The 24,747-nt window shown below is 53.8% G+C and overlaps 2 protein-coding genes across 2 annotated transcripts; both read left to right on the forward strand.

Moving 5' to 3' along the window:
- Window positions 1-20: 20 nt before the first annotated feature.
- Window positions 21-13,633, forward strand: CYTIP (cytohesin 1 interacting protein). The gene is made up of 8 exons (XM_013369296.3): window positions 21-4,353; window positions 6,091-6,140; window positions 6,448-6,502; window positions 9,061-9,163; window positions 9,296-9,389; window positions 9,639-9,708; window positions 12,052-12,118; window positions 12,795-13,633. The coding sequence occupies exons 1-8, from the start codon at window positions 4,207-4,209 to the stop codon at window positions 13,262-13,264; spliced, it is 1,056 nt and encodes a 351-aa protein (XP_013224750.2). The 5' UTR covers window positions 21-4,206; the 3' UTR covers window positions 13,265-13,633.
- A 5,250-nt stretch (window positions 13,634-18,883) lies between these two features.
- On the forward strand, window positions 18,884-22,571 carry ERMN (ermin). Its single transcript, XM_005499144.3, has 3 exons — window positions 18,884-19,621; window positions 19,937-20,023; window positions 21,899-22,571. The coding sequence occupies exons 1-3, from the start codon at window positions 19,378-19,380 to the stop codon at window positions 22,333-22,335; spliced, it is 768 nt and encodes a 255-aa protein (XP_005499201.2). The 5' UTR covers window positions 18,884-19,377; the 3' UTR covers window positions 22,336-22,571.
- The last annotated feature ends 2,176 nt before the right edge of the window (window positions 22,572-24,747 follow it).

The raw sequence follows: 24,747 nt of genomic DNA on the forward strand, positions 1-24,747 counted from the left end.
CGGGGGCAGGTGGGTCTGCACGGGCTCTGCTCTGGGGAGTCTCCAGTGTTTTCTGTGCATTTAGAGCTGCTGGGTGACAGCGAATGCAAATGTAACGCCTTGCCAAGACACGAACCGCTGCTCTTTCATTCGTAAGGATGCAACTCCCCTCGAGCTCTGTCGCTGGTGTTTCCTGTCTCTGTTTATCGTGCCGTGAGCTGAATTCATAGAAATGGCTGTAACTTAGCCTGCAGTGCAGAAAGGCCTTGTTTTCTAACAGAAGTTCTTTATTAAGTTTAAAGATTTCTGTGTTTTTTCAAAGTGACTGAAGGAGGGGATATACATGTGCGCTAATTAGTGCAAAGAGCTTGGCTGTGTGTGCACAGAGAAGTGTGGGTCTGCTCGGGACCTGCCGAGCATCTTGTTTTCATTCAAATATTTGATTGATTCTTCCCTGAGCCTGATGGACTGTGGGAACGTAGGAAGATTGTGAGTTCATGAGAGCCCAGGAAATGTGTAGGTAGTCCCTAAAGAAAAAGAGGAGAAAATAGCAAAAATAAGCACTCTTCAGTCAATAGGCTGCAGCATTACTGTGCTACAGAGGCAGAGTTTCTTCCTCTTTCACCAAGTGTTTGATTGCCTCTTGATTCTCTGGTATCGGTTTGATTGCACTGTGCCATTGCTGTGGCTGCAAGCCGGGGTGGCAGGACATCGTTTCGGGAGCCCGCCGCACAGCTGGAGGACGGGCCCTCCTCTGGACACTGCAGCTAAGGGCTGCGTTTAAGACATTCAGACACTGCTGCCCTTACTACCAGCATGAGTACAGGATCTGGCATATGACTACAATCTGGCCTCAAAGAAAATGTAATGGAGACTGAAAGAAGCAGGGATTTTGCATTACGTTTATGAAGGCTTTTCTGCGCAGGTTACTTCCCAAAGCGTCTGTTCTGACCAGGCAGTTATCTGGCTGTGTGTTCACATCAGACGCGTGCGCTCCGCTGTGTGCTGCGGGGGGGAACACGTCTCTGTGCTGCGCTGGTGAAACTGAGCTGTGGGTTTGTCTTGGTTGGTTGGGGGCTTTGTTTGTTTTGTTTGTTGGGGGGTTTATTTTCCTTATATGTAGTACTAAGACCTTAGTGTGTATTTGTATAAAGACAAACCGTACAGATATTGGGTGTATTTCTGGATTGTTGCTCACATTTGGTTCATTGTAAAACACCTTCCTGATTTCCTTGGTAAGGTAAATGAGATGTGCGGGGATTTACTGGCTGTAAAAGCCACCAAATGATCGCTCGGGATTGTTATCTTATACTTCTGCAAGGGTTTGAAAATCTGATATAAAAGTCACAAAAACGAAGGCTGTGCAGAGATCAGGAATCCAGCCGTTCAGGACATTTCCAACCCTCAGCAATAGGCTTGTTGTTCATGACTCCTCAGAATCAGCCCTGTGCTTTGTATCTTCTGTGTTCTGAAGAAGTGCTATTTTGATGAGGAAAGCAGAGAAGAGCCCAGGGGACAGATGAGCAGCTCTGCAGAGGTGTGGGGGTGGCACTCATCTGGGGCCTCAGGCCGTTAGTCACTGCATGGTTTACCAGCTCTTGTCAAGTGGAAAACTGGGCAGTACAAAGGACTCGCTGCGCCAAACAGCTCGTGTGGTTTGTCTGTTTGTTGAAAATGACAATACAAAACCTTGTTTGAAAAACACGGAGACTGTTTGAAATCACGCAGCAGATTTCGTTGCAGTCTCGAGGAGCGTTTGTTCAGATTAAACCAACTCACAGGAACATCCTCATGTTGCCCTTTTAGCCAGATCATGTAAGAACCCAGTTCTCTTTTCACTAAATGCATACAAATCCTTCCTAAGCCTGTGGTTCTCCATCCAGTTATTTTAATGCAAAACCAGTCCCTTAATGTCACAACAGTTGTGGTTTCCTTTCAAAACAACTCGAAATGTGTAGGTCAGAGAAGCTGTATAAAGCAAGGAGAAACGGATGGAGCGGAGCTGGGGTGTCTGCAAGGGGGCACAGGGTCTGGATGTGCGGGGGGTCCCTCTGCAAACTGCAGAACTGGAGGGGATGGTGGGAACTGGGGTGTCTGTACAGTTGGGGAGCTCTGGGATGGAGGGCAGAGGGGTGGGTTGACCAGGATCCCCGTGGAGGAGCAAAGGAGCAGCTCCCTGGGGTCTTCTCCTTCTCCTTCTCCTTCTCCTTCTCCTTCTCCTTCTCCTTCTCCTTCTCCTTCTCCTTCTCCTTCTCCTTCTCCTTCTCCTTCTCCTTCTCCTTCTCCTTCTCCTTCTCCTTCTCCTTCTCCTTCTCCTTCTCCTTCTCCTTCTCCTTCTCCTTCTCCTGTCCTTTCTCTTCCCCTCCGCCCTCGCTGGGCTGGTGTCCATCAGTGGCACCAGGGCCAGGTGCCTGCCCAGCGTGTGTCAGCACGGTGGGCACGTTGGGCACCGGAGGGATGGAGGGACAGTGCATTCATCGCACCGCGCTGCTCGGCTGCTGACAGTAACAGCCTGTTAGAGGTTTCGAGTGCAAGAGAAACGTGGTCCGGCAGCACTGCTGGGCTCCTGTGTGTCTGCCTGGACTTGGCAGGCTTGTAGGGAGCTGGGTTGCTGGTTTCGGACCCGCAGGGGGTTCCCGAGGAACCGAACGCACCGTGTTTCTTTGCAAGGGCTCTTGGCGGCTGTTGTGAAAGGGGAAGCGGCTTTGAGTCCCCGCATTACTCAGCTGCTTTAGCAAGCGCGCAGATGCCACCCTGAGGTACATCTCTCTTTTCCCAGGAAGGAGGAGAGAGCTTTTCCCCGTCATACATTGCTTTTTAAAATATTTCTTTTCTTTTTTTTCTGAACCAGCACCCCAGAAGAGGTGAGACACACTGTGAGCAAGGTCAGTGCCCTCAGCTTGTAGTATCCTGTTTGCTACCATTCTTACAGAATATTTTACTGTGGGAATTTTGCTTGATAGCAAGATGAGGCATCACCAGATCAAAAAAAAAAAGTGAGGAATATCTTCACCGAATGACCAATCCAGGTACATTGGCATGTGTGTGAAATACATTCTCCTGGTTGTACCTTGGTCATGGCAGAGCCCCTGGAGGGACGGGGTGGACGCACAGACATGGCTCCCGTGCTGCGGGGGAGCAGCCAGTGGCTGTCCTGTCTGCTGCGCCGGTGCTGTCACTGTCACCAGCACAGGGAGGAGAGGGAGCAGCTCCTCCCCGCTGAGCTGGTGCAGCCAGGGGCTGGGCACGTACGAAGAGGAAAAGAAACTTACTGTGTCACAAATATGATGAAAATCAGCCATGCAAAAAAAAGGCAAACAAAAAATTCCTGTGCTAGGAGTTAAATTTGATATATTTTTCAGCTGAACGGCCCATCCCACCACGCTCATTGTTTCACTTGCCCTGAGTTTCTGCTGAAGATGGTGATGCGATCTGGAGCGCTCTGCAGGCCAAACCTGGGCTTGTTTCCAGCCTAAGAGGAGACACGGGTTTTTTTTTTTGAATGACACTCATTTCAAAACCTCATTCTGCTTGTTTTGCCATCCCTTACTGGAAAGCTGTTACGTTTTCTGCAGATGGGGGCTCTGAGCTGCAGCCGGGCTCCCCCCGCGCCTCCTCCACCGCCCCTCACAGGGGCAGAGCCAGCGCGCAGGGGCCCTGCGTTTGCCTTGCTGTTTGTCCCCAGCCGGCTTTGCTGGGTGGGTCACTGCTCCCTGCCAAAACACAGCGCTCTGCGGGGACGTCGCTCTGCCCTGGCTCCTGCTCCAGCTGCCAGCCCTGCCTGCTGCCCTCTCTGTGCCCGCTCAGTCACACCAACGCCGTCATGCAAAGGAAACTTTATCTTCCCATCTTTGAGCAATGCAAGGGATGCCGAGCAAGTGGGAGAGTCAACAAGTTGAATTCAGGCTGAAGCAAGTAGTGCTTTGAGGACAACATTGCGGAGAGAAGAAGCTGTTCAGTGAGAATTGTGTGCAGGAATGGAAAAATTAAGCAGATTTCTTTTCTTTAATTACCAAGCCTAATTCTTAACTCTCACATGAGCACAACACATACCGAGCGCCCTGGTGATCTGCTAGGAGAGATTTACGTAACGTGCACCTAAACCACAGTCACGTGGCTGGCTTTCCGCTCGGCGACTTGCGACCGCTCGCAGGGACCGGCGTGTTTGAGTTTCCTCAGCCATGCCACGGCGTTTGGCAACGCCGCCGTAGAAGCCCTTCCGCCGACATGGCTCTGCAGAGGCTCGCTCAGCAGGACCACAACGCCAACCTGGCGGGCTGCGGCGCCAGGGACGAGCCAGCTCTGCATATGGACAGCCGCAGGATGCAGCACCTGGCCGCCGCCGTGGGGACGCTGCCCCGTGGGCGCAGGCAGGTACGGGCTCGCTCAGGGGCTGGCGGCTCCGCTCTGCCTGCACAGCTGCTTGCTGCCTGCGGCCACAGGGCCAGCGGCATCGGACGAGGCTCCCCAGGGACCGCCCGGCTTCCCTGCGGGTCCTGATTTGGTGCTAGAAGGATGACCACCCGGGTTCCCTGCAGATCCTGAACTCATATGCTAGAAAGATGACCTCCCAGATTCCCTGCGGGTCCAGATTTCGGATGCTAGAAGGATGAGAGCCCGGGTTCCCCGTGGGTCCTGATTTCGGGTGCTAGAAAGATGAGAGCCAGGTTCCCTGCGGGTCCTGGTTTCAGGTGCTGGAAGGATGGCCACCCGGCTTTGGGCTTGCGCTGCGATCCTGCGGCACGGAGTGGGGAAGCTCAGAGGGGTCCTGCCTGCGGGGCTGGGGTGTGCAAAGGGCTTTTACAGCGCGGTCCTGCCCGGTGCGCTGCTTCTCCATTCACAGTGGTGCTGCGAGTCAAAAGAGGCTCTTGCTGTCTGGGTGTTCCTTTAAACTTGTGCTTACTTCAGTCTAGTGGCCTGGCTGGGCTCCCTTTCTTCTGCAATGCTGACAGAAAGCACCTACCATGAGCTTTTGCCATTCAAATGTTGGGGTATTTTGTACAACTGCTGGAGCTGGCTGGGCTGTCGCTCTTCTCTGGGATTTTCCCCCACAACTGAGCAGCACATTTGTGCCCATTTCTGCTGTTTGCAACTGCATTGCCACAAAGCTCTCCCTCGCTCTTGCTGTAAATTGCCAGCTGGGCAACTCCAGCTTTGGTCCATTTGTCTAGCGTGAAGAAGCCTAAATAGGAAATGTGCGAGACACATTCGAATCTGAAAGTATTATCAGAAAACTGGTACATAATATCTGTGCACTTAAGGCTTGGGGTGGGGTGGCTGTTAGAGATGAATTACAGCACGGGCAGTGGGCACAGACCGTACCCAGGGTCCCTGCCATAGCATCTCACCTGCTCTGCGCGTTGTTGTCCGTGTGTTCTCTCCCGCTTCCCCTGTTCTCTCCCTAAGTACACCATGTTCACAAAGTCAGGTGTTCCTATAGGTGTCACACCAAGGCATGATTTTACACTGCTGAAGCCTGAGATGTTTGGCTATATTGACTAAACTCCACAAAGGTTTTAGTGATAATGTAATTCCTTATGTGTGGGTCGCTATTATGGGGACAGTCAGTGTTTAACATGGGTCCTGGCTTTTCCATAGAACTCCCTGGGCTCAGGTCTCGCTAGGCTGGCGCAGGGACGCGGCCAGGCAGCCGCCACGAGCAGCTGCAGGGAAAGCTGTCTGCAGTGCCCTGGCCTCCTGCGTGCCTTCTGCCCTTCTCAGAGCTGTCAAGTTTATAAATGCCCGCAGATTTGGGGGGAAGAGTGCAAAAGAAAGATGCAGTCTTGGCATAGCGGAGATGTGATGCGGACACTGTCTAGGTACCAGTTACAGCACTAAGGGGAATTACGGCAACCCCCGGCCTTCAGAACCTCATGCCCTCACCGGTTTAGCATTTAGAAGAGTCCCCAGTGTTGGAGAGAGGCCCCGGTGCTGTGTCCCGTCACCGTGTGTCCCGGCACACGAGCACGAGTGCCTGCACGTTGTCTTCTTTGGAGGTTTAAGCTCTCAGCTGAGCGAGGGAGATGTTTTTCTCTGCACTGCTGCTTTTAGCCGTGTGCCTTGAAGAGCCATGGACCTACTGACCCCTGTCACCCCCATTTCTGGTTGCAGCTCCCGTTAGCCAGATCCAGCTCCTCAGGTGACTCCTCCAGGCCACAAAGGTATGAAGATACTCTTCTATAATCACTGCTATTTACTTATTCTGCACAAAAAGCGTGCCCCGGGAATGTTCCCGTTTAGCAGCCCTGGTGGGATGAGGGTGGATGCAGAGAGTGGTGCCAACACCTGGGGCGTGCAGGAGGAGTCGTGACATTTAGCTGGGGTGGGAAGAGAGAAAGCAGCACACTGCAATGTGCTGGCACCCGCGGGCACGGAGGGGACAGTGACGGGGCTCCATCGTTGGGTTAGAAACACGGAGCGCGGGCAGCGCGGAACCCGCTGTTCACACAAACCCCGTTCTTCTCGCAGACACCTCGTTGCCATACTGAAAGAGGATAAAGAGGCGTTCGGTTTTGAAATCCAGGTAAGACTTTAATGATGAGTAGATTCATTTAGAAATATTAATAAAATATGGTGCAAACTCTTAAGTGCCACAGCCTCAAAATTAGTTTAATGCAACCCAGAGCAGAGAAAGGTATCTGTCAGTTCCTCGTGGGATCTGAAGGGCTTACAGGAATCACACAGAAATAAGATGCGTTTCCAAGGGGTTTTTTTGTGGCAAAGGTCACAGATGAGAATTTCTGGCCTTCTCACAAGTCAGGGCATTGAAGGTAGGACAAATCTCCACCAAATCCAAACAGGAGGCAGAGGCAATGCCGTAAGTGAGTATTTTTGGGAGAATGGTATATAAGAATATTTTCGTATAAAAAGAAAGATTAAAAAACCCTCTCTCAAAAAATACCTTATACTGGCATTTTACTACGTCGTTTAACATATCTAAAGACATGTATTTTTGAAGCAGATGTGCAGTGTTGGTATGTTTTTTAATAAATAACTGCTAAGCATGACCTTTTGGTGGCTAGATTATATGGGAAGAAATTCTCTTGGTGTAGAAGTCAGTAAATCATGAAACAGGAGAACCAGAATCTTATCTGGATTATTACTACTACTGGGAGGTTTTTGCTCTGGATTTTTGTGGGAAAGGCAACTCTTAGATCAGTAGGGCTGCTGAAGTCCTGGTTACAAATGAGAAGTAATGGTGGGGCCAAAGGGCTGTCGTTTTGGGGACAGCGGCGGTGGCCGCAGCGCAGGCTCTGCCTGTTCCGCGACCCCCCGGCCCGTGTCCTTGGCTGCGGCGCAGGGCATCGCCAGAGCGCTTGCTGGTACCTGCGCACCAAGGGAAAACAGTGTGTTCAGTGGAATTCGGGTAGTAGGAAGAGCTTAACGTTTTCAAATGTTGTTGTGTGACTAATGAGCGGGTAAGCGTTCCGCTGCGAACAGTGCAGAGCTTTCAGGAGGGAGGATAATGGAGTCAATTATTGGGCTTTTGTATAAATTGTCAGGGCAGATTTTTGTTATATGTGACGTTCTGATTAAAAATAATTGTTCTTGGCATATTTTCTTCCTGCACGTGCATTGAGTGTGAGCACTTCACTAGAAGGTCTGGGCTATGAAAAGGCAGCATCTGCCCAATAGTTAGGATAAACTGTTATTTAGAAGCTGTAATTTCGTTACTACGAGTTAAATTGAGGCAAAGCAGAGCGAGCTGATGTGAAGCGGCAGGTCTACCATCTGCAGGGAGCTCATGAGAACTGCAGCGATGGCCGAACGCCAGAGCTTCTCCGGCTTCCCACGCACGGACCGGGGCCTGGGGCGGGATGGACACCGTATGGCTCCCAGCAGGCCGCTTCGGTAGTGTCTGTCCCCTCCTCAAATCCAGGTGTCCCCTCCAGAACCGCAGCCCCCTCCGCAGCCTGTGAGGAGCAGGGGGTGCAGCAGAGGCCAGTCCACCCTCCTGGTCAGAAGTGCCTGGACGTGGCCACCTCTCCCCACGGCTCTGGGGGGGACGTGGACACCCCTCTGGCCAGGAGGCTTCTGTTAGGCCTGACAGACCCCATCCTGCTTGTCCAGCTCGTGCCATTCAAGCTGGCCCAGTCTTTTGGGTTGGCAGGTGAGACTGGCCGCTCCAAAACACATCAAAAAAGGCCAGTGTGACCGCAGTGGCCGGTCCTCCAAGACCCTCCTGTTTCACCTGGTGCTCCTCATTTACCCCAGAGTTTTACTGTTGGTCTAGGGTTGAAATCACGGCACTGAAGTGATTTGGTCAGATAAGCTCTGAATTCACCCCAGACTTACCCCTACTTGCTCCATGCTGACTGAGAAATGGGTGAATCTAACACGGCTCCTGATATCTGGGCCAGATCTGCCTGTCAGAGGTTTTCAGGAACTGCAGCTTCAGTTTTAAGTTTGGGTAGGAAAATGTGGCCAGATATTGATATTTGCATGTAACTGAGAAGACGTTTCCTGTCATTGCAAGTTCTGCTCGGGTCAGATCACCTACTTTTGCAGTTTTCTAAACACGTCAGCACTGATAATCACATGATAGATTTATACTCAGAATTACTTAATGTATGTTTGAGCGTATAAAACAAGATTACAAAGCACTTCTTAGGGGGTGCAGGTCCTGTGTGGAGAATGACTTTAAGAGAGTGAAAGAGCAGAAGTAGGTGCAACTCTTCTTGCTTTTCGGTTCTCATTGGGAACGGCTCTGACTCCATGCAGCGTTCGCCCTGAGCAGAGCTGGTCCCTCGGAGAGGCCGAGTCCCACCCGTGGCTGGGGACACGGCATGTCCTGCAGCGAGCAGTCCACAGCCACGCTGACGGGCGTTCTTCACTGAAGTGGCTCAGAACGTTGTGTGTGTGTGTGGAAACAACAGACAGGCACCTGTCAGGTGTCTATTCTCTATTATAAGAATGCAATTTCTAATTGTTAGGTTAGAACATTTTGGTTTTCTCACTTGCATGATAACATACTGTGCTCATCACAGCCTTCTTATTCAAAAACTATGTAAAAAGACTATGAATTTTCAAATTGTTTTCTTGAGTTCAGTGTCAGTGACACTGTCACTTTGGTATTTACAGACTATCCGGTTTCCACACCAGAATGATTACTCCCTGGAGGTATGCACTTGTGTCTGCAGAATTCAAGAAGAAAGTCCTGCCCATCTTTCTGGCCTTCAAATTGGTAACTATTCAAGTATTTTCCTGCTGTGGGTGGCCTTATTTTGTTTTTCTCTGGGTTAGTTTTATTGCAGAGCATGTGGAAGGTGTGTGTGTGCTGGGGATGCTCATTTTCGCCTCTGTGTATCTCCAACAGGCGACATCCTCGCCAGCATCAACGGCGTGAACACTGGTGGTTTTAGTCACAGGCAAATAGTCAACTTGATAAAGTCTTCAGGGAACTATTTAAGGTAGGCATCCCTCCCTCGAATGGATTTTAGCTTGATAGTCTCTCCTGTGGGAAGCCAAGGAAGTGCCAGTGGCTGCTCCCTGGGCACCATGTGGTGCGGTGCAATGATGCGGTGCAGTGCAGTGTGGTGCTGTGCAATGTGGTGCAGTGCGGTGGGGGTCTGTCAGGACCACAGCCCACCGCGGCAGCACCACTGGCAGCGCTTGGTGCTGCTCTTTGCTTTGGTGCCAACAGTGCCTGTTCTGTGCAGGTTAGAGACTGTCAACGGGGCCATGTTCCTGCGGAAAATGGAACTGGAGACCAAGCTGCAGTTACTGAAGGTAATTAATTGGTTAATCCTTTTCCGAACGCAGAGGTCTGCTGTGGATTCATTGCTGAAGGGGCAGGTGGGTGTCCCCGGGGCTGGCTGTCCTGGCTGGGGACAGGCACACAGGTGTCCCCTGCCACCAGCACCCCCAGCTGTGCTCCCTGTAATATTTTCTGTATGATTTTCGTAATTTTCCCCCCAATAATTTCTGTATCTCTCAAAGTATTTGCATCTTTGTGTCTCAGCTGTGCCCAGCCGGTGGGCCATCTCCCCCGCACCACGCAGCAGCGCGTTTAATGCACTCTGTATTTAGCAGGGGGAGCAGGCGGGCTTTCCCGAGCGGAGCTCAGGCTGCTGAGGGCTGGTGAGCTGGCAGCACCTCCCGCTTACAGAGCTGCAGGTGCCCAGCCCTCCCATGGCAGCGTCTGGGAGCAGGTTTTGGGGAGCTGGTGCCCCATGTGCCCCTGCTCGCCCTGCTGCAGCCGCAGAACCGCCGGCACTGCAAGCGCCAGGGCTTTCCGAAGCTGGGACTCCACTGACCGTGTGCCAAAACCCTCCGCACAGGAGCATGGCACTTTAAAAAGTGCATTAAAATTAACCTGGCTAAAGTAAACCTCATGCTGAGCGGGTTTGGCTTGCCAGAGCTGAGCAGCAGAACGGGGTTTGCCATATGTGCCATTGCCTATAAAACAGAAGTCCTGCCACGGGGGCAGTTTCATGTTTAGTACATTGCATGCTTAAAACAATGTTGATTTGCTGTGGTTTGCACAGCGCATTGTAATTTGCTGCATGACATCCATGATGTGGGTGATTTAAACATCAGTCGTGGGGGCTGGAGGGTGAGGAAAGGATGGAGTGTCCCACGTCCACCGCGCTGGGGTGCGGGGTCAGTGCTGGGCTGTACGGCGATGTCCTGGTCACCTGCACTTCGCTGAGACCTCCCGGCTCTTCCAGACAGCGAGAGAGGAGCCAGAGCCAGAGGTTCATCGCCGTGTCGATGGGAAGGCAGCAGCAGGTGCTGCCACCCCGGCCACCCTCAGTGCTCCATGGCAGCTCCTTCAGTCTGGTCCCTTACAAATCTCTGTGAAATAACTGGTAAAGTTGTCAGAAATGGGCCACCCACAGCTTCTCCCCCTCCTTCCCAGGGTAATTATAAAGCAAAAATCTCAAAATCTGCTGTGAAATGTGTTTCACAAGGGGAGTTTTTAGCTAAGAGCTGTTTCCCAGAAGTGCTGAACCCCTGTGACAAGTGCCGTTACCGGGTAAAGCGCGGGTGTGCGCCCGGCCCTGCGCTCTCATGCCAGGGCGGCTGCGGCGGAAAGAGCCTCATTCTGCTCGTAGCGCCGGTGCCCAGGCAGGGCGGGCTCCACCACCGCAAACCTCTGCGGCCACGGCGAGACGGGCCGCGCGGGGAGCCGGCCCCCGGCAGCCTTGCCGCTGTCGGGCTTAATGAGATGGGAGAAACCAGGACTAGGAAGTTGTTGCTGGTTTGGTTGGGTCCAGATGAAGATAAGATAAAAGAAAATCTCTGGGCAACTCCTCAGCATCTCTTGAGTACAATTTCCTAGCTTTGGTTGAATCATGATCTTCTAGAAACTGCTTTATTGGGTACTGTGTAGAGACTACAGGAGCAAACGCCTCTGGAGTAACTGTCCTTAAAAGCGGCCGTGGGCTTCATTTTGTGAGTGGTTTTTCCAAAATGTGGAAAAGGGAAAAACTGTGAATGCAACAGCAGGATTGCCCACGCAAGCTTGGCCTGGTCAGTCTGGGTTTAGCAATGTGTGCTGTGCCACGTGCCTGAGGTGTGCGGGGCCCAGGCAGGTCACTGGGGAAGCGCCCGCTGTCACTGTCTCCAGGCAGCGCTCACCGCTTGGGCTGTCGTTGGGCTTTGTTGTTCTGGTTTGGTTTGGTTTGGTTTATTTTTAATCAACTATGCAATAGTTTATTTTTACACCAAAAGCTGACGGGAAACAGAGGGAAAGGAAAACGCTGCTAGCAGTTGGCTGGCAGGCAGCACTCGGAGGCTGTGAGGTTTTACTGGGGGCCGCGGGTGGTTTAAGGCTCCCTACTGGGGGCCGGGGGTGGTTATAAGTCTGATGGCAAGCAGCACGCTCCCCAGATTCCAGGCTTCTGCTTTTCAAAGCCGATGTGCGCAGTACCTCAGCCACAGCATCCGGGACGCGAGTAGGGATGTGCTTGCTGGCGGACTTTGCTAACTCTGGGAAAATGGTCTCAGCAAAAGGAGAGACAGACGGGTGCTTCCTGCGGTGAACTGTACTTTCTGAATACGCTGTTTCCTTCACAAGTGTTCAGTGCTTCTGGGAACGTGTCGGTGACAGTGTGTTTCTCCCCACAGCAAACGCTGCAGCAGAAGTGGGTGGAGCTGCGCTCGCTGCTGGTGCAGGAGCAGCGCTTGCTGCACGGTACGTCCGCCTTTCCGGGGGGAACCGCAGCGCTGCCGAGTCCTTCTGCCCAAACGCGCTCTGATCAGGAAAAAGCAATTCTTTAATCTGATTCTCGTTTGCTTTCATTTTCCCCCATTAAGGAAGGCACGGGGCTGGCCCTGAGATGGGTTTTGCATGAGTTCTAGGAAAGGAGTTGATGTGGGTTGCAAAGTTCTTTCCATTCTTATTTTAACAGGGCAGAGTTTTGTTTGCATGTTTGTTTTCCTATGGGTGGCCAGGAAGCAGCTTTGACTCTGCATGTGTGGGGAGGCAGGGCATTAGAGAGCACCCAGAGCCGCGACCAGCTGCCCAGCAGGATGCGGGGCTGCTCCCTGTACTGAGATGCTGGGCACGGTGTGTCCCTGTGCCACCACGGCATGGCATGTCCCTGTGCCACCACTGCATGATGTGTCCCTGTGCCGCCACAGCGTGGCATGTCCCTGTGCCAGCACAACATGACGTGTCCCTGTGCCAGCACGGCATGGCGTGTCCCTGTGCCAGCACAACATGATGTTTCCCTGTGCCACCGTGGCATGGCGTGTCCCTGTGCCACCATGACATGGTATTTCCCTCTGCCACCATGGCTCAGCTGTCCTGCTTGCTGGTCCTGAGAAGATGCTGGTAAATAACTGTCCTCTATGGCTTCTGCTCGCAGGGGAGGTGACTGACACGGCTCTGCTGGGCACACCAGAGCTGGAGGAGCTGTGGCCGGGTGGCTGTGGCACGGCGGGACCCCTCTGTCCGAGGAAGCCTCGTTTCTCCAGCGAGAGCAGCTCCCGCAGCCGGCTGAGCTCCATGACGCTGGGCAGCGAGGACAGCTTCTCCCAGAGTGGAGCCTTCGAGGACTCGGCCGCGGAGAGCCTGAGCCGCCAGTCCAGCGTGGACGACGACTGCTTCCTGCCCAGGGACGGGGACAGCGCGGGCGGCAGGTCCCCCCTGCGCAGGAACCGCAGCATCAGCCTGGCCAGCAGCGGCTCCATGTCCCCGCTCTGGGAGGGAAGCAGCTGCACCAGCAGTTTCGGGACCCTCCCACGGAAAAGCAGGAGATCCAGTGTCCGAAAGCATCTTTTGAGATTCATTCCAGGCCTTCACCGGGCGGTGGAAGAGGAAGAGAGTCGGGTGTGACGTGGCTCGTGTCACCCCTGGCGACACGTGGGCGGCTGCGTGGGCCGGGACGGGGCAGCAGCTCCCTGGCCCCACGGAGGGTGACACTGGGCGCTGTGGGGCAGCCCTCCCGCCAGCAGCACCGCCGCACCGACAAACCTCTGGGGCTGTTAATCATTCTAGTTTTCAATCTGAGCACACTGTGGACCTCTTCATTAACGTGAGAAATGACTAACCCTGAAACGTGAGGAACCTGTGCAGAACTTCCTCAGCATACTTAGATGTTAATAACAGTTTTTAATTGAATGCAAAATTGATAGCTATTTATTTCCTGTTACCGAAGCCATGGTCTTCCAAAGGTCTTTAATAAACCAAGTGCTTCTACTAAAACCAGTGACAGAGTCCCATTAGGAAGAGGACAGAGCCCAGAACGTATGACAGAGGAGACCCCGGGCAGGAACATTGGTGTGCTGGAATGAGTGGAGAGAAGGGAACGGAGCTGGTGAGGGGCTGGAGCACAAGTGTGACGGAGCGGCTGAGGGACCTGGGGGGTTCAGCTGGAGCATCTCCGGGAGCAGAGCCCTTGGCAGTGTGGTTAACCCCATAGCTTATCTGGTGTGATTCAGTAAATATGGGCATAGATGAAGAAAAAGAGATGTTTCACTTCCCTCTCAGACAACATGGAAATGGGCTGTTCCTCCAGCCCAAGCAACCTAATTGTGTTGTTCAAATGCAATTGGAAGAATTTTAAATGTGATTTAAATACCTGGTGTGAGTCATTCGTGTTTTGACCAGGCAGGCCGTGCGGCTGTTTACCGTTCAGGTCTTGCTGCGGCAGCATTTCCTGGTCCTTTCGGAAACCTCAGGCTAAACCAGACAGCTTCACTCTGAGATGAGCCCCAAATTAAAACAACCCCTTCCCAAAACTTCTCTAATTAATGAACATTGCTAAGGCAGCAGAATCTGTACTGGCATCTGTAATTTTCCTTAAAAGGATGAAGTTGAAGGTCATACGGTGATCCGGGAGAGCAGCTCGCGAGGCTTCACGTGTGGGGATGATGTTGTGTCTGTGCTGCTGAAGCGAACACCCGCGGTTCGTCCTGCCCGCGGTTCAGCCCTGGCCCTGCGGCGAGCTTTGGTCAGATACCTGCACAGAGCTGAACCAAAGTCGCCTTCTGCCTGTGCTGTGGCTGCTTTAGAGAGCGCCAGGGCAGGGCTGGTCACAACCTACATCCTCCGCCTTGTTTTGAGAGGAAAGAACAAGATTTAGAACACTGTATAAAGAGTTCCACTAACACTGTGTTTCTCGTGGAAATCAGTGCAGCTTTATGGTCCGAAGAAGTGATTTCTTTTGGTATGGAAGGTTAATTTGACATACCTTGGGGGAAAGGTGCTTGCTTTTAGTGTGGACAGGCTGAAGGAGTCTGGACATCCAGTAAGCCTGAGAAAGGCTTTAAGAAAGACCGAACAAATGGTGCTCTTCCCGCAGCGGATAGAGAATGCTTTGGTTGCTACAACACAACATGATGTGTTCGCGGCCCCGATCAAAAACAGGATGTGGGTGACAGGCGCTGCAGCGAAGCGTCGAGATCGGGTGGAAGGAGCTCCCAGGCAAACTGAACATCTCACACAGCAAAACCAGCCAGAAAGCTCTTTTACGTGCCCCTCTGCTCCCCCAGAGCTATTCACCCCGTTGGTGCTGGCTCTCAGGCCTCTACCCAGCCTTGCCCTTTTTTCCATGACTTTTGCAATCTCTCAGGGGTTTTTTTGCTGGGCTTTCTAGGCCTATTTTTTTTACCCATAAAACTATGAAACAGGTCGTGGCTTCTGCTGGAAACATTTCGAATCCAGTGGAAGGTCATTCTGGCCTCAAGGCTGTAGTGCCCTGCACAAACCCTCCTGAGCAGGTTAAAGGTGCAGCCCCAGAGGTGCTGGGAGACGTGAGGGTCTCTGTGCTTCCCTGGCTGACCCGTTTCTGCACGTCCTGGGGTTTGCTCCGTTTCGGTTGTGCTTGGAGCAGGTGGCGATCCCTTCAGCCACCGCTTTTCAGGGATGGCGGCGTTTCTGCCTTCGTGCATGCGGTTCTGCCCTGCTGGTTTCTGCTTTTGGACCTGACATTTCGTTTCTCGTGTGGCTGTTTTACAAGTTTTCAGGTGTAGCAGCTGGTTGCATCTGACTTTCGTAGCACTGAAAAGAAGGTTGTGAAACTTAGACATGGTAGGTGGCTGAGTGTGCTCTGGCACCACGAGGCGAGAGGGGAGCACGAGTCATGGCAGATAAAGCCAAGGGTTCGTTTCGGTGCTCCCAGCACCTCCTGCTGTCTGCCTGGAACTGTGGTTGTGCCACACACAGGTCAGCAAACGTAAAGAAAACTCTCCATAGGCACCCGGTCACTCACAGAAATCACTGTCGCAGTGAGACCAAGTCAGCGAAACCCAGAAAAAGCCCATCCAAGTGGCCCCCACACTGAGGCCTCACGAACTCACTGCTGGTAGCGGGTGGTGATGCTGCTGGCAGTGAAGGCGATGGCACTGGCAGTGGAGGCGGTGCCGGTGGCAGTGGGTGGCGATGCTGCTGGCAGTGGGTGGTGATGCCGGTGGCAGTGGGTGGCAATGCTGGTGGTAGTGGGTGGCGGTGCTGCTGGCAGTGGAGACGATGGCACCTGCAGTGGATGGCGATGCCGCGTTGCTGCCATTGGCAATGTCCCCTGCACCCGCGGACGGTGGGGACAGGATCTTCGCGTGGGTGGTGTCGGGCAGAGCAGGTGTCTGTCCTGGTGCTGCTCTGCTCTGGGAAGCTGTGCTGCCCAAATTGCTCCTGCGCTCTGGCTCTTTCAGTACAGGCTGCTGCTGTTCTGTTTTTAAAAGCGTAGAGGCAGAAAGCAGACCACCTCCGGGCTGTGCAAATGCCATGTTTTCCTAGTCCTGCGCAGTGGTTTTGCCCAGCTCTGTTTATAAATAGCTGCCTGTGGTGGGAGGAACCCGCAGCCACTTCTGCCTCTTTCCAAGTCCGCTGTGAGCTCTGCCTGCTCCGAGGTCGAGCTGGGGCTGCAGCATCCCAGCAGCGGCCAGGCTACAGTCACCATGGGGACGGTGACAGGCGTGTGCCCGTGGTGTGTAACTGGCGTGCCCTGGCTGCCCCGCTCCCGCCCGTATCCCTGTTTTTCAGAGGAAAGCAACTGCTCTCCTGCAGCTGCCCCCGGACCCAGGCTCCCCGGGCAGCAGCACCACGGGGACAGCAGCACCACGGGGACAGCAGCGTCCCGGCCCTGGGGACAGCTCTGCCGGGGACTCAGGCGTTCCCACCTTTCCTTTCATTCCTCTGCTGGGTGAAAAGCTGAAATTCTGAAATATTCTGTAGAAGAAGAATCCCAAGGTGTGGTTTTTCATGAACGTAAGCTACTTATCTTGCTGACAAAATGGAAGTGCTTGCTTGTAGGTTGTTGGTATGGTCCACAGAAGTTTTCTCTGGGTGTTCCAGTGAAGTGTAATTCCCCCCACCCCGGTTGTGTGCAGCTGTGGCAGTGTTTGTCTCCAGGGTCACTGTGCCTGTCACCCTGCCCTGGCTTTTGAGTGCCACGGTGTCTGCCGTGGTGACGTGCGTGCTGCTCCAGAGCAGCTGCGGTGACCACGCATGGTGCGGTGACTGTGCGTGGTGCAGTGACCAGTGACTGTGCGTGGTATGGTGACTGTGTGTGGTGCTGTGACCAGTGACTGTGCGTGGTGCGGTGACTGTGTGTGGTGCAGTGACCAGCGACTGCGTGGTGCGGTGACCAGTGACTGTGCGTGGTGCGGTGACTGTGTGTGGTGCAGTGACCAGCGACTGTGCGTGTCCCCTGGGGCAGCCAGGGGTGTGCAGGACCTGCTCCTGGGAACCTGCGACTGGGGCAGAAACTGGGGAGCAGAGAGGTGATGACAGAGGAGCCTGCAGACTCACTGCAAACTCCCTGCAGACTCACTGCAAACTCCCTGCAGACTCACTGCAAGCTCCCTGCCACGGCGGCATCTTCCTCTTTCTGTACTGAATTTAAATTGCTGTGGCTCTCATGATGTACTTCATCGACTTTCAAATCCCTGTTGTGTCCCAATGCCTCTGAAATCCCAGGTGCTGTTTCTGAAATTTTAGCAAAGGAAAAAGCTTGAATGGAAACTTCTTGCATTAAAGGTCAAACGGGAAATGATTTATAATAGATTAATGCAAATCGTGCTTTGACCACAAGGTGCTCATTTGGGGAAGTGTGAATTGTTGAGAATTAGTTGTGTAGTCAATAAATGGCACCAGGAAATACCTGAAAGTGTTTCAATACCTTTTTGCAACCAAGAAGTCAGGCAGGCAGGCTCCTGGGGAGATGGGGACAGGACCTGTCCCCATCCCTGTCCCCGTCCCTGTCCCTGTCCCCGTGGGAGCCGACATGGCTCCCCGCTCACCAGGTCTCCCGCTTGTCAAGCGCAGAGCCGTGTTTTCAGCTTGGGGTTATTTCAGATTGAAGCCTGGCCAGGAGTTTGCCCCGCACTCCAGCCCCGGCAGGATTTGTGCCAGGGGTGCAGTGTCCGTACCGGGGGCCGTGGCCCCTCGTCCCCATGTGATGGCCACGTCCCTGCCATGCCCTTGCAGCCACCGCCGGGTCAGTGATGAGCGCGCTGGCCCGTGTGGGACATCCCGCCGTGTCCCTGTGTCTGCGGACACCCACCCTCTCACCGCTGTGACTTGTCAGCTCACTTTCAAACCTCATCAACCATTATTTTGGGGGGGTGAATTTTTCCATCAAAGGGTTGATTTTATATATCAATTATACTAAACTAATTTTCATAACAATGAAAAATTGTTGATTTAAAGATGCAAATTCACAGATGAACAAAGTCAGTGCAAAGGTGCTGGCTCCATTTCTAATCAAGGACTGAACTCAACAAGAGTATTTCCAAATCCTAAAGCCCAAAGATGTCGAAAATGTCGTATTGTACGAACACAAAAAGTCATTCACAGCAGGAGATTTCACTCTTACATAAACCTGGCTTTGGCGCCAGGGCTGAGCCGAGTTCAGCTGCGGTCAGAGGAGGAATGCCGCGTGCTGCGGGGGCCAGGCTGCTGCTCCCTCTGCAAACCTGTCCCCGCTGCTCCCGCCAGCTTTAGGAGCGACTGGTCGTTGCTGGTCCAAGTGTGAATCTCACCCCTCGCCCCCGGGATGTTCCTTTACCGAGAACTCCCACCGCCCTGGCCAGAAGCTGCTTCTGCCAAGGGGGTTGTGCTGTGGGCATGGGAAGCGCTGGGGGTCCGGCTGGGGGTCAGCAGGTGACCTGTCACCTGGTCGGCTTGGCCTCAGGGACCTGCCACCTTGGTCCACATCTCGTCACAAAACGTCGCTTTGGCTTGTGCTTTTGGTTTTCATCTTCTAGTTCTGCTCCCTGGGGGCTGAGGCGTCCAGATGCGGTTCGTTAGCAGGTCACTGCAGATGCTGCACATCTGGTGGGACATCGCTGCCCGTGGGACGTGCGTGGTCGGGCTGTGAAGCGGTGCTGTGCCATGTGCGGGGACGTCCCTGCCAGCCGGCTCCTGTGTCCCCTCACCAGGACAAGAGGCGTGCGCTGTCCGCCGCGGCACAGCGAGGTTTGTTGGCGAGGTTTATGGCATACCAGCCCGATGGGGAATGTTAATCGCGTCAGGTGGCAGCAGTGCGGGAAGGTGGTCACCCCCCAGGGATTAGAAGTGGAAACAATCGCCATCCCTGTGACCAGGCAGGGACACAAAGAGCCATTGTGCCAGGAGCACAAAATCTCTGCTTATTACCGCGGGGCTGACATGCTGACAGACCCGCTCTCCAGGCCAGCACAAAAGCTTCCTTGCTTCAGATTGTTTGTTTATGTAAATTAAAATGCTGCATTTAATTATGCAACGGGACGAGCCTCAGCAACAAGCGAGGTGCTGATTGGGTCACCCCGTGGCCAGAGCCCCTGGCAAGCGCCGGGGACATCGGTGGTGCCACCGCGGTCCCTGCTGTGCCGCGGTGCCCGCAGACGGGGACGCGCGCGTTGGCCCTTGGAGAGGGGAACCAAAGCCCGGGAAGAGAGGCGGGTGAGGAGCAGCTCCCGCTCCGGGTGCAGGAGTGTCCCCGGTGGGGACACGGCCCAGCCCTCGGCATGACAGAAGTGCCAGCAGCATCCCCGGTGCCCGAGTGCAACGGCAGCGTGTCACCGGAGAAGGGCCCGCTCCAGGTCATCAGTGCCACCGACGAAATAGCAAAATCTGTCCGGACGGTTCCTTACGCCAATGCAGAAACCAGCCCTGATGCTTCACCTGCGAAAGAAAATTGGGAGGAAAATAGAAATTCATTGGCACAGGACATAATTCCCAGGGATTTTGATGGAGAGAAGCAAAGCGAAGGTAAAGTACAAGGCTGCTTTTAAGTGTTTGGAAAGGAAGGCTCTATTTTATGTATAGCCTTATGAATAACGGATGTACTATGTGCATCAGTCAGAAGTCCTGAGCTATGGTAGTTGTAACAATGACTTAGAGCAGTTCAGAGTTCAGGGACAAATCAGATCTAGCAGTACACAGGATGCGATGAGAAGTGTGTGACAAGAAACAAGCAGTTTTCAAATCTGCTCTGGAACTCTGCTGCCTATCCGCAACTGTTAAAACCTAATTATCGTCACTAACCACTCATTGTCCACTTCTTGTGCTTTGTATTTGCTAAAGAGAAGCAAGAGGCAGCCGATGGGCCGCTGCAGCAGGGACCAGCTGCTGTCCAGGACTCGGGGACCAGTGGCCAGGAGTCACAGGAAGGTAATGAGAAACGTGGGGTTCTCCTGAAGCACAGCAACAAGCAGCCTTCAGAGGCAGCGACACACAGGTGGTTATTGTGTTTTGTCGGATTTGGTCAGGCCCTTATGTTCTGGGGAGCGGTGACTCATGTCTCATCAGCAGAGCTGCTGCACCTTAGCCAACACAGCCGGAGTGTCTGCCCGGGGTTTGTGCACGTCACCAGGATTGGGGGGTGGGAGCCCAGCAGGGTCTCGGGTCCCCAGCAGCCCCTGAGGCTGGGAGATGCTTTATCTTCCGCTCCATGCAGGAGGATGACTTCTGTAACTCAAAAATGTGTTGCCTCCAAACCCAAACTCATTTTCTGCCTGATTCACCAAGTACCGGATGCCCCGGTACCCAGAAAATTGCCTACTGACCTGAACCTCTGTACCGGGGGCTCTCCACTTGTGTCTGGGTGAAAATAGTAAAGACCAGGTTCTGCCCATCCTGGCACCGGCCATGCTGGGTCCCTCGTGTCACCCACCAGGCTGCATTGTCAGTGTTTTCTGTATGTCAGCTGCCACATAAATATGCAACCTGTCCTCAGAGAAGAGTAGATTAACAACACGGAGTAGCTGTTGCGGTGCTGGCAAAGCCAGTGTCATTGTATTTAGCTCTAAAAGATGTACGGACCATGCCTTGTACACAGAAACTTCACTTTTATTATGAAAAGGAAAAACTCTATGAACATTTGTCATGGGCAAAATAATATTCCCTAGAGCTGCAGAGGTTGTGAGGAGGCAGATCGTGATGGAGGCTTTCCTACTCGGAGCTGACATCCATATTCCAGTGGTGTTGCTTTATGAGAGCACAATAAAACCTATTAAACACTCTCGCAGTTGCCCTGCACTCCCCTGCCCCCCAGCCACAAGCACTTTATCTCTAAATTGCAGGCAGCTTTTTAGTACCTAACCAATTTAGTCTAATTAATACTTGGGACCCCACAGGCGAAATGTTGAATAGACCATTTGTTGCGGCAGGAAAGCATGGTTTAGGGCAGAGCCGTGCCAAACAGGATGAATGGGAGTCAGCCATGTCAGCCTGCTGGGCCACCGCGCAAGGGGGACGCGTCCGGGCAGTCGGTACCGAGCACCTGCGGGGACACGGGACCCCGGTCCCACAGCGGGGCTGCCCTGTGGGCAGGGGGGTCGTGGAGTCCAGTGCCTGCCCAGGGCGGTAACTGGGGAGCTGGGGAAGCTGTTTGGGAAGGTGGCACAGCAGGGACACTGCAGAGGGACACTGGCCAGCGGGGGACCCGAGAGGGCAGGGGTGGATGGGCTGCATGCAGGGAGGGACAGTGCCTTGGTCCTGGGGCACAGGGGATGCTGCAGCGTCCCTGGTCCTGGGATGTGGAGGTGCTGCAGTGTCCCTGTTCCTGGAGCACAGGGGATGCTGCAGTGCCTTGGTTCTGGAGCACAGGGGATGCTGCAGCATCCCCAGTCCTGGGATGTGGAGATGCTGCAGTGCCTTAGTCCTGGAGCACACGGGGTGCTGTGCTGCTCCTCCCTCCTCAGGGCTTGGCTGCTGGTATCTTCATCACTGGTCTCTTTAACACCGGGGAGCAGGGAAGGGTCCCTGGGAAAGGCGGTATGAAAGAGATGGGCAGCAAAACATGCAGGGGCAGGTAGCTGTAAGCAGTGAGTTTGAGCCTGTGCGAAGCCCTTCTGAAGCACGTGCAGGCACCCCGGTGCCAGGGTTCAAGCTGGGATGCTCCGCACCAGGCAGGCTCTGCGGGACGGGTGCTCGGGTGGCAGGAGCTGCTCAGTCACCAGAGCGATGCTACCCCAAGAGCAGGGGCAACAGGAGCACTGAAGTGACGCTGAACGTCCTCACCCCACTCCCTCTGTGTTGCTGCAGGGCCGGGCAGTGCAGGGACACCTGCGGACAGCGAGGAGCCGGAGCTGGGGACAGTGGCCAGCCCCAGCGGGGACACCACGGGGACCCTCGGAGCCAGTGCCGATGGGAGAGGGAATGCAGCTGAGGAGGAGGAGGACGAGGAGGAGGTGGATGAGGAGGACATGGAAGAGGATGAAGTTCAGGTGATCGAAATCAAGAAGGAGAACGGCGAAGCGTCCTGCCTAGAGCAGCACGACGGCAGCAAGGAGCCATCAACCCCCAGCAGCCCCGGCTGCGCCGCCCCGGCCGAGACACCCGGCGAGCAGCCCAGCCCGGGGAAGAAAAACGACATCTCCAGACACAGCTATTCCAGATACAACACAATCTCCTACCGCAGGATTAGAAAAGGAAACACCAAACAGCGTATCGATGAGTTTGAATCCATGATGCACTTATAAACTGAGGTGGGGAATTACTTAATGAGCCGAGCGTTCACTCTGGTTCGTGGTTTTCTTTTTTGGTTCCCCCAATGTCTGTCCACACAACATGAGGTCACTGCTTTTTTTCCTTTTTGTATATGATTTCATAATACACTGTGAACATTTAACATCTTTGTTTCGACAGTGGGCAGAGGCATCCATAGCGCAGGAAAATAAATAATCAGTTTGCTAATTATCATACCATTTGATTTAAACTTTATCCTCTTGTTTTCTATCTGACTTGTGTAACTATGTTCACACCATAGGATGTCTTGAGCTGGCTGGGGCTCCTCTGGCTGCCGACACGTGGTAAGTGCCGCCAGCCGTGCCGGTGCCGAGCCGGCAGCGCCGCAGCTCAGCCGGGCCGCCAGGGCCGTCGCAGCGATAGAGGCGCTGTTTGCAGCCGCTGCTGTGCTGTCCCTCTGTGCTGGTGGCTCGCGGTGACAGTGGCCTCCATCTCCAAATTGTGCTGCTGGGACAGAGATGGTTTGTGTTCATGGGGAGATGCTGGTGTGCAGGAATTAAACAAGGTAAGAGGGCAGCGAGGTGGTGACACGGCCCTGCTGGGGAGGTGGCACTGGTGACACTGGTGGCACTGGTGACTGGTACTGGTGACTGGGCCAGCGGGGGAACAGCAGCTTAGACACCGTGTGTCCTGCCCGCGTGTGCCTCTGTGTTCACCCGCTGAAACTGCCGCTACTGGAAACCTGTATTTTCCAAATCCCACCGGTCTGGACTCTCTTACATGTCTTCTCATTTTTTTGCGCTAAGTTTAGATGCAAAATGTTAAAGATTTTTTTTTGTCAAAGCCAGGCAAGTTTTAGGCATAATTGTTTTTCATGTCACCTGAACACAACCTTTCTCCATTTCTAAAAACCTTTTTGTGTGAAGACATTATTGTCGATGCAGTCTTTTTTTAAACTATTTTACAGACAGATTTGTCTTGAGTCGGGACTGACTCTGCACATGTCACCCCAGAGGGCGCCTGGGAAAGCTGAGGGAGGGGAGGTGACAACAGTTAGACCGCGACTTCGGCCGCAGTGTCTCCTCCAGCCCTAAGTGCTTTTTTTAAGGATTAGTTTTACATCTCCAGCAGCGCCGAGTATCATTTTGACTTTTCTTGTTCTACATAAAGGCAATTATTTATTGGCAACGTGAACATAATAAATGGCAATTCTGTATTGTACAGCCCAGACACAGCCCTCATTGTGCCATTCAGACTTGTTTATTCGCACTTTGGTTTGTGTAAGTTCAGAGCTCTGCTTGTACGAAGTTATACTGCGGGTTTGTTTCTCGCTGACAGCTGCCCCCCCGCAGCGGTTCCCGTAAGGGTGACACATTGCTCTTGAAGACGTGCCCATCGCCTGGGCTGGCCGAGCTGGGGGTGCAGAGCGCTGCTCCAGCTGACCCGCCTCAGCGCCCACTATCTCCTCACCGCACCGTCCGGCCCCAGTTGCGCTTCAGAATGTGGGTAACGAATTTGCTTTACTGCAGTTTAAAAGGTGTGACAGAGAAGAAAACATTAAAATACCAAAGTGACATAAAAACCAGAACTGAAGTGAGTACTGTGGGTGTCACGGAGAAGCCGGAGGTTTTAGGGTGTCTGTGGAGCAGGCGGGAGGTGTCTGCCCTCTGCTCACGTCAGCAAAGGCAGGGGTTGTTCTCATTTTATCGTACATCTATAACAGTCATTAACGTTGGGTTTATATCGCAGGTGACAGCTGGAACACAGGGTGCAGACTGGGCGTGTGCGGGCATGAGATGCTGGGTGCATGGCCGGGGGTCCTAGCACGTGGTGGAGCCGCTGGGTGAGCCCCCAAAGCCTGAGCATCCCCCTGGGACAGGGCTGCTTTGGGCAGAACAGCGGGGTGGGATGCCCATCAGGAGCTGCAGCTCTGGGATGTGGTAACTAGACCCAGCCTTAGCCTAAAGATAATTTCTCTGGGTTGCTGCAGTGCCGGAGAGGGCTGGGGGCAGGTGGGGCTGGACCCTTCGGGAGCTGTGTGTGACACCTTCCCGTTCTGGCAGTGCCGCAGGGGCTGGACGGCCCTGGAGCTGCTCTGGGACAGGAATTAAACCCTTCGGCAGAAACGTGCCAGTTGCCACAACACGTGCAGTGCTGCGGGGCACAGCGTCAGAGCCGTTATTGCCATCGCCTGCACTGGGCACCCAGTGCACAGCCAGAGCCGGGACCTGCCGCCTGTAAGCACCCAGAGCACAGCCAGAGCCAGGACCTGTAACTCTGAACACCCAGAGCACAGCCACAGCCGGACCTGCCGCCTGTAAACACCCAGAGCCGGGACCTGCCACCACTAAGGCTGTTCTGCAGCCACGGTCTGTGGGTCACTCGACAGGAACCCAGGCAGGAGAGCCCCTGGAAAGGGCGCGCGT

The sequence above is a fragment of the Columba livia genome, chromosome 7 (assembly GCF_036013475.1).
Source record: "Columba livia isolate bColLiv1 breed racing homer chromosome 7, bColLiv1.pat.W.v2, whole genome shotgun sequence".
Classification (NCBI taxonomy): domain Eukaryota; kingdom Metazoa; phylum Chordata; class Aves; order Columbiformes; family Columbidae; genus Columba; species Columba livia.